The following is a 9,238-nucleotide window of genomic DNA, read 5'->3' as shown; positions in this document are numbered from 1 at the left end:
ACATAATTATGATAGCCGAGAATGTTATAAAAAACTCTCAACAAGATTACAAGCTTAATTCTACATGGAAAGGCTTAAAGCCTAGATAAGGCATCCCAATTACAAATAAAGTCACTGAAGTTTGTGTTCTTGACCCATGGTTCTTTAATTACCCAATGTAAGGCCGTCCCTTTAATCTTAACAACTTTGTTTATGTTGTTTCTTCTTTATCTGTTCATGCTTCAAGTAGTCTACTTTTTATTTCACTCCAAATGTTCCAAACTATAGTTAGAAGGCTGCATAGGTTGATGAAGCCGTTCGTATCTTTGTTTTTCTTGTGATTTCATTCTCTAACAAATTGAGCAATTGATTGTGTAGTTTTCAAAATGAATATAGAATGTGCTAAAGAACTCTACACTTACTTAGTAAAGGGGCAAAGGGCTTGTGATTCTCCATCTACATTACATTGAAAGCATTCATTTGGAATAATCAGCCCTTTGTTGATCATACTATCAGTTGTCGGAATTGAATAATGCTCCAAAGCTCAAAGAAATAAAGAGACTTCTGAAGGAATGACCTTATTCCAGTAGAACATGGAGGTGATGATTATAAGGTAACTTTCCATTTGTTCTAATGCTTGGTAGAGGGACCCAACAGTGTACCATCGGGGCGAAGAGTCCAGGTTCTTCCATCTCTGCTCGAGTATAGTAAGTTAGAGGCCTCTATGGTAGCTTCAAGTAGGTTTGATACATTTAGATGTCAAGTTTGTGGTCATCCGACTCAAAACCAATTGACAATGAGTGGAGAGGACCTAGACATTATATTCTTGGTTGCTAGAAGCCCCTTGTCCCATATGGAACTATTAGCACACTAGATTCTATAATTCTTTTATATGTCTGATAAAGTAAAATGCTATGAATTATCAGAAAAATTACCTCCCACGTTATCGGAGACAAATGCTTGCTTCTTTTGGAGGTTCTCTAAAGAGATGAGCATTTCGTTCTAAAGACCCATGTCTTCATCCAATCGTCAAACCAAAAATTAATCTTTTTGTTGGAGATTTAAGAAAAGATAACAACTATAACATAAAGGATCTAACATCATATACTCAAATTAACCATCCTTCAATCACAAATCTTCATTCAACATAAACATAACATTGTTGTTGTTCTTTTCATTAATTAACAAAAAAAAAGACATTAAAAAATATTAGATAATAACTATAGATACATACCAATTCATTACTTCAAATTTCTTCACAAAAAGATCTTCTCTAAAGAAAGTACTAGTTCTTTCTCTCTCTCTAAGCTTACTCAAGTAGTAGACATGACGAACTGTACTACCTCTCTTTTAATTAATTCAAGAAGCCTTTTTCCTTCTTTACCACTTTTAGTTTGATAAAACTGTTGATCAAGCTCACATTTCATATTAGGTCCAAACCAAATTTAATTTAAAAGCCCACTTTCAACACTTTTCTCCTCTGTTAATATGAAGTTTTGTTATCTTTTGAATCTCACGAGTCATATTTTTCATCGATCAGCCTACCTAATTCGAACTAAATTGAAAAAAATAATCCAAAGAGATGGTTATTTCTTTCTAAAGACCCATGTTGACGGTCTCCATCACACTAGAATCTTTAATCCTTTTATAGGTCTGATAAAGTAAAATTCTATGAATCATCGGAAAAGTTACCTCCCATATACAAAAACTTGCTTCTTTTGGAGGCTCTCCAAAGTCCAAAGTGATGGGTATTTCTTTCTAAAGACCTCTGTCTTCGTCCAATCGTCAAACCAAAAATTAATCTTATCTCCTAATGTTTATATGAAGTTTTGTTATCTTTTGAATCTCAGGGACATACTTTTCATCAATCAACCTACCTAATTCGAACTAAATTGAAAAAATCGAAATATGCCGAACCAAATCAGTTTGCCTCCTTGATCGATTCAGTTTCGGCAAACAATTTAACCAAATAGTCATTGATTGATTTAGCTTCGACCCAGATGATCGACAACTGACCCTAGTCACCCACCCATGACCCAGGCAGGATACACATGTATGGGTTCCATGATAAGTGTAATTAGTGGTGAAACTCTTTCAGGGCGGAAAGCATGTGAGATGAAACGTTAAAACAAGGTAATTGTAAGTGGTGGATTGTAAAACAGTTAAATATTTATTTGGTTTCAACCCTCACGGGAATTCCATTCCTTCCTCCTTCTCACGAGCTTCATTTTCCATCATCTCCCTGCTGACGGTGGATTTCTATTTCCTACCCATGCATGTGTCCATTCATACATAAATTCCATAATGATCTAGTTACTTGCTTAATTAGGCTTAGCAATTGAAATTTTATATTATGGGTGTTAATGTTCACATGATATAGTACTAATTTGAAGGAAAACTCGTGTAATATGGTAGGTGCTTGTTAATAGTTATAGATATATTATACTATCTAATGATGATCTATCGACTATTTTTTTTTTTGAGAAATCGACTACGGTCTACGTTAGTCGTTACAAGGCATTGATACATCGAGACAATGTGATAAGCATGATAACTGCCGAAATACTACTGGACCTATAACCTGACGAATTAAATAGCCTATAGCCTACATAAACTACTTTATTTATACACTAGTTCAATATTCCTGAATTTGCACTTCCATGGAACGAACCTGGAACCTGGGATCGACTATTAATTGCTAGTTATTGTGACCTTCTAATTACTTGTAATGATTTTCAAGGTAGTTATGAACAAGAATTTAGTCAAAACTCCGCATAAACATTTCGATTTAGTTGAAAAAAATTATTCAAGTTTTTCTAGTCTTGAGCTCCCTAAGTTTTTCTAGTTTTTTGTTGTTGTTGATTAAGCTATTATAATGTTATGATTCCAAATAGCTTTTCTTATGAAGTAAAAAAGGTAACACAAATTTATTTTTCCATTTAAGTACTTTCTTTCATGAATTATAGCTAGAGTACTTACAACTTCATTAACAAATAATCTTTCGTTAAGTTGTGTTAAGAATAGAAACAAAGTATGTTTTGTTGAAATGTATTCACTTTCACATGTATTAGATACACTTCAACTTACTCGACCCACGCTTTGCTGAAAAAATTCCGAAAGAACAATAAACTAGATTATTTCGTCAAATTATACACAAACGTCATTGCAAATCGAGTTCCTAATTCGAGACCCAAAGTAGATTAATTATCCTGGGGTTGAGAAGAGTGGCACATTGAAATTTTTTTTTTGTTGAAACTGGCACATTGAAATATTGGGAAAAAAGGAGCATTCCTTTATCTTTTGAAATGCAAGACTCAAATATTATTATGATCATAAGAAATAAGAAGAATTTGCACCAAAAGAAAAGAAAGAAATAAGAAGAATATGAGATTCATCTTATGTGGGACCTATTGAGATACTAGTGAACTACTAGTTAGTTGTCCAAGCTCTCTTCAAGAAATGCTTGTCATGTAACACACTCTCTAATAGTTAATCTTGAGTGGGTATCAAAACTTTCACCTAAAAGGGAAAGCAAGTATATGATTGAAGGATGAAGAGTACTTTTTAACTTTTATCTTTAAATTTCATTTGAATTGTTTCTTTGCAATTTTTAGGGTTCTTATCAAATAGTACTACTCTAATGAGTAACTTTCACTCCTACTTACTACTTGTATATATAGACAACCCTAAATCCTTTTAACATATAGCTACCATTTCAATTAATATCAAAAGAGAAATGATTTATTTATGGATTTTCCATATTGGTGAAACCATACATATTTTATGTACTTTGGTCTTCTTATTTTACAAGATTTTGAATCAGGGGATCTTTAATTTTGCTTTTGACTCATGAAATATGATCTGTAATAATAATAAGTTCAATTGATTTTCTCTGATCAGTACTCGCTAGAAGAGCTTGAAAGAAAACAAACAAAAGAAGATAAAAAAAATTCAAAGAGAGTTGGGTGTGTCTTATATCTGAGTTGGCAAAAACCCTAATTAAAATAATAATCCTTGGGTATGGTGTCTTATATGTGAGTGGTGAAACCCTAAAACTAGGTGAAATCTAGGCCTGTCTGATTATATTAGAATAGGTTGTTAGATCTGCATGTCACCATGCATGCATGTCATCTGCTGTATGGGGATAGTGCTATATAATGAATGGATCAGCTATAAATCTAGGTTATTTAGCTTGGAACTTTGTCTAGTTGTCCTTGATTAATTTTGGTACCCTTTGATTTTTTTTCATAGGGATTCACGTCAAGAAAGAAGATTGAGAAGAGTGAGTGGTCCTGGTCATCCAGGGTGAAGAAGTTTCAGTATTAAAAAGGGACATAACGAGGGAAGTAATCGACAAGTGTGGTAGTAGCTAGGGCTAACCCTTTAGGCAGGCAAGCAGGCAGGCAGGCACCCCACACCGCCGCTGTACTGTTGGCACCACAATTACTGACCCACTCCTCTCCTCCTACTACTACTATTACTACTAGTACCTGTCTCACCTGTTTACTTCATCTACCTTGTCTCTCTATCTAAAACCAATAAGTATTATTATTCATATAGATATGGATGGTTCTCTTACATGCATTAACTAAACTTGGGTTAACCCTAATTAATCTTACTTCAAAGTTGATTTGTTAGGTAATATGTGAATATATGTCTAGCAACAAACCAATATCTCATAACTAATCTTGTAGCCTTGAAGAATCTAGGAAAAAACTTGGGTTTAACTTTTAAACTAAAATTAGATACTACTAGTTTGAATTTTAATTGGAAACTTACAATGTTCAAATATATTAGAGTTGATTAGGGTTTCTTATCCACCAAATAAATGTTTGTTCCGTTAAAAAAAAGGAGTTAAGTAAAACTGTTACTTTTGTATCGTGGTAACATGTGTAATTCTCCACTATAGAGATCGTGGTTAGAACCTTAATTTTTCAAACAACCTCCGATATGCTAGATACTCAACCATTTTGTCTTAGTCTATATCAACATCGGCTAGTACAGTTTGACCTACACAATTTGAAAAAAAAAGAGGATAATTTTCCACCAACTATAGTCTCTGGTAGATATATCTAAGTACAAACATCGATGAGACATTCTTAGGTGTGAATAGTCTGATTTACAACGACAAATTTGCCTATTTGATTCTGAGCGGTCTTACCTTTGTATTCTCTACTTTTTGCTATGGGTTAAGTCGTGGCTGATGTACCTTGTAACATAAGGTGGCTGATATTTACAGAGCATTAAAAGCTCTTTACGGAGCAACATTGCTTTTTGTATTTCTCTCCAAATATAATTTTGGTATTATCAAATCAAATATGGGTTAAAATGAAATTTCTACACGGGCTAAACTAAAAATAAAGTTCATTCTTATTCATCTTCAAATCCTCCTGCCATACCCTACAACCATCAACAATCTCTCCCACACAGGGACGAAACTACAACATGGCCCCCCCGACTTAGCTGTAGTGATTTGATGTGCAGCGATAATTCATGAGGATTACCGTATTAATGAAGAAAATTGGTTTGACAAAAATTGGCCATGGCCCCCCTCGACCTCTGTTTTTTTTTTTTTAGTTTGGCCCCCCTTGGTCTTTAGTTCTGGTTCCGTCCCTGCTCCCACAATCATCCACCACAAACTTAATATTTCAAGAAGCTTCATTATTATAAGAGTTTGAAGTTCCAGCTTCATTAACGGGGGAGGTTAACAGTCATGAGCTATCAAGAATCATTGGGTTCGTAGGAATAAGATTCTAAGTGAAAATATTTTTTTAAAGATAAGATAAAAAATTATGTGATTCTTCCACAGAAAACTCAAATTTCTAAGGTAAAATCAACTTCGTCATTTTGTTAGCGACCAAAAATTCAATGTTGATGCCTCGATGAAGTTTCTCGACCACATTTTTATCCAAAATTTTCGGTCAATACTGCCCTTTGTTTTAAATTGATAAAGGCCATTGTTTTCTCTTTTTGTAATTAGACTTTAAATTCTAGAAAAGAATATAAAACACTTACAACTCATATGTAAATACTCTACAAATGCTTGCACTTATTGCATGTTAAAAAACACAAGTAACTGTTTGAAATTTGCTAGAAAGAAATAAAAAATCAGCCACAAACAACAAAAAAAGATTGGTAATGAAAAAACGACTATTTTTCGGCAGTATATGCCGAAAAATCTCATCTTTTACAATGTGGATCTACCAAAAAATGCTGTCTCCCTCATGCAACTTGTTCATCGTTATTCCGAGTTTATACTTCACACCGTAGAAAAAAACTACTATAAAACCTAGCGAAAATCAACAAAATCTTACTAATATGAAAACATTTATGTAGAATAATCCAAGATTCAGAGAGAGAAAATCAATACACATATTGTAGTCAAACAAACTACGATACCTGCACAAGACCAAACTTATTCAATACCATAAAAAGAATATTAAGAAACCAAATATTTTGATTCGTCGAAATCTTAAACAACGGCCCTTGATTTTGATTTCAATGATTTAACTATTAGTTTTAGGTTTAGGAGTTTATCATATGAGTTATTTTCAGGGACTTCTCATTAAATTTAAACTTTTATTCTTAAGTACAAAATAGTTTTTGGACTACCTTATCTAAATAACCAGCTCTGTAAATGACTCTTAATTGCTAGGTAAATACCAACTTCCTAATCTAATCATGATGACACTATAAACCCACTATAAATACATACATACATACATACATTCATCCTTCATTTGTCACAAAAAAAAAAAATCCTTCATTTGTCACTTAAGTTGTAATTCTGTCTTTTGTGCCAAAATCCGGATCAGATCATTTTTCTCCCTGCCTCATTTCTCTATCATTCATGTGTGTATATATAGATGCATTTCATTTATGATGAGGTTACTTTTCCTCTTCATCTCTCTAACATACCTTTGACAAACCCTAATTTTCATTTTCATCCATATTCTACCTTCTTGATGAAGATCACAAGCACACCCATCAACATCTCTCTCTCTCACACCTCTCCCTCTGTCAATCTCTCATGCATGAAATCATTGAATTAATGGTCATGGGTTCCTTTCCCTCTCCAACAAGAAACTAAAAACAACCCCACTAGTCCCCACAAATCTCTTCTTCTACTCATTTTCTTGTTTTCTGCTTTGATCCATTAAAGCAGCTCATAATACATATAGACAAACATGGCGCCACCACCACCATCACCACCACCACCAGAAACTGTCCCAACAAAACCACCCAGTGAAGCAAACCAGGTAAAAAATCGAAAACCTGAACCATCACAACTAGTATTGAGATGCCCAAGATGTGATTCTCCAAACACAAAATTCTGTTACTACAACAATTACAGTCTTACCCAACCAAGACACTTCTGCAAGACATGTAGAAGGTATTGGACTAAAGGAGGTGCTCTCCGGAACGTACCTATCGGTGGCGGTTGCCGGAAAACTAAGAAAACTAAATCATCAAGTTCAAGGCTTTCTGGTTGCTCTGATTACTCGAATCCCGATTACCCTTTCCAGTATAGTTTATTCTCATCTCCACCATCATCATCAACATCACCAACTTTGGAGTTTCATGATCAACTTGGTAGGATCCCTTTCTCAAGACTAGTTAATTCTTCAACTACTAGTCCTCCTGTTATTGCTTATAACCATACTGCTACAAATTCTTGTTTTGATCATCATATGGATTCAGCTGTTGCTGGTTCCTTAGTAATGGGTAGTTATAATTACAACCCACCTGGTTCTGGTTCTGGTTCTGGTTATGGTTCTGGTTGTGGTTCTTCTTCAGTAGTTCTTAATAGTCAAGATAATATTTGTTCATCATCAGCCATGAATGATATTGTTCAAAGTAGTCACATAAATCTTGCATCTTCAATTGAGTCTTTGAGTAGTTTAAATCAAGAACTTCACTGGAAACTACAACAACAAAGATTGGCTATGATCTTTGGTGGTGGTGGTGGTGGAGGTGGTGATCTAAATGTTGTTGATATTGAAAACCAGAGGGTAGAAAAGGAACAAAATCCATTACCCATTTCTTTTCAGAATCTAGAGATCTCAAAACAGGAGGAAGCTTGCTGCGGCGCCGTTGGTAATAGTAATCAAACAAGAAAGAGTACTACTAGTGATATTAATGATACTTATCATAATAATCAGTTTGGTTATAAGCTACCAAATGATCAATGGGTGTTTGACAACTCTACTACTAGTAATTATTACACCCCAAATCATAACTCTACTACTACTACCACTCCCTACACCAACAGTATCAGTGATAACCTAATTAGTAGTAGTAGTACTAGTAGTAGCTGGAAAGGAATTCAACCTTGGACTACTGATTTGGATCATTAGAAGAAGGAAAAAAGAAAAAACCCTAGAAAAGGTAGGGTTTCTAAGAAGAAGTCATTTATTAATTAATCACATGTTTTATTTTATTTTTTAGGATTTTATTTTGAATGAATTAGCTATAGCTAGTTTAGCAGGATGGATGGAGATGATGAAGTACTATGTAGAACACTGTTTGATAATAGTTGATTTTGTCTTCTGAATCCTCTTTTTAGGGGTTTCTAGTGATTATCATGTTTTCCTATAAAAAGATGCATGCAGTAAATAGTTGTAGTAGTGTAGTACTATGTAGAGTTATGGTGTACCATGCACTAAAGTAAAGCCACCATGGCACAAATGTCCATTTGGTTTGAAAGACGGTGGTGGTGGATCTGGTAGTGTGGGTGATGGTATCCCCAGCCACTCTCCTAGCCAATTATGCGGATGGTCAGAATTCAGTGAGAGAATACATAACACTTTCTTTCTAGATCTTGTTCAGACACATATCCGGGTCGGAATTTGACTAACATAGTGGCCAGAGAGACATTTTCCTTTTAACAATTATTTGGTATCTCTACAGTATTTCATCCCTAGTATATTAGGGAATCTGTTTAGTTGGAAATGTTACTTTACAAACTAGTGTGACGAAAATGCGTTGACAACTAGTACCGTGGAGTCCAAGTTTTACAATCTATCACCCACAACAAGAGATTCAAATTAACTCGCTCATTTGACTTTCTTAACATTAGCCGCATACTATTAGACAAGGTAGCATTCTCTCTTTTAAGTGTGTGTGCGCGCGTGCGCCCTTGTGCGAATTTGTTCCAATATGTAACGACCATAGAGTACCCTTCCACCTTACTTCATTATTTTCCAATATTTAACATGCAATATAGGACCAGACAGACGAAATGACGAGTTTCTTACCT

General features: G+C 34.5%; 1 protein-coding gene across 1 annotated transcript; it reads left to right on the top strand.

The window, feature by feature from the left end:
* Nucleotides 1–6,707: 6,707 nt before the first annotated feature.
* On the top strand, nucleotides 6,708–8,535 carry LOC147533129 (dof zinc finger protein DOF5.7-like). The gene has a single exon (XM_086648307.1). The coding sequence runs from the start codon at nucleotides 7,167–7,169 to the stop codon at nucleotides 8,334–8,336; it is 1,170 nt and encodes a 389-aa protein (XP_086504433.1). The 5' UTR covers nucleotides 6,708–7,166; the 3' UTR covers nucleotides 8,337–8,535.
* The last annotated feature ends 703 nt before the right edge of the window (nucleotides 8,536–9,238 follow it).

This window comes from Eschscholzia californica, unplaced genomic scaffold (assembly GCF_041429995.1).
Source record: "Eschscholzia californica isolate CP2 unplaced genomic scaffold, dmEscCali1.0.p SCAF_6, whole genome shotgun sequence".
NCBI lineage: Eukaryota > Viridiplantae > Streptophyta > Magnoliopsida > Ranunculales > Papaveraceae > Eschscholzia > Eschscholzia californica.
Note: the sequence above shows the minus strand (reverse complement) of the source record. Positions and strands in the feature narration are given on the sequence as shown.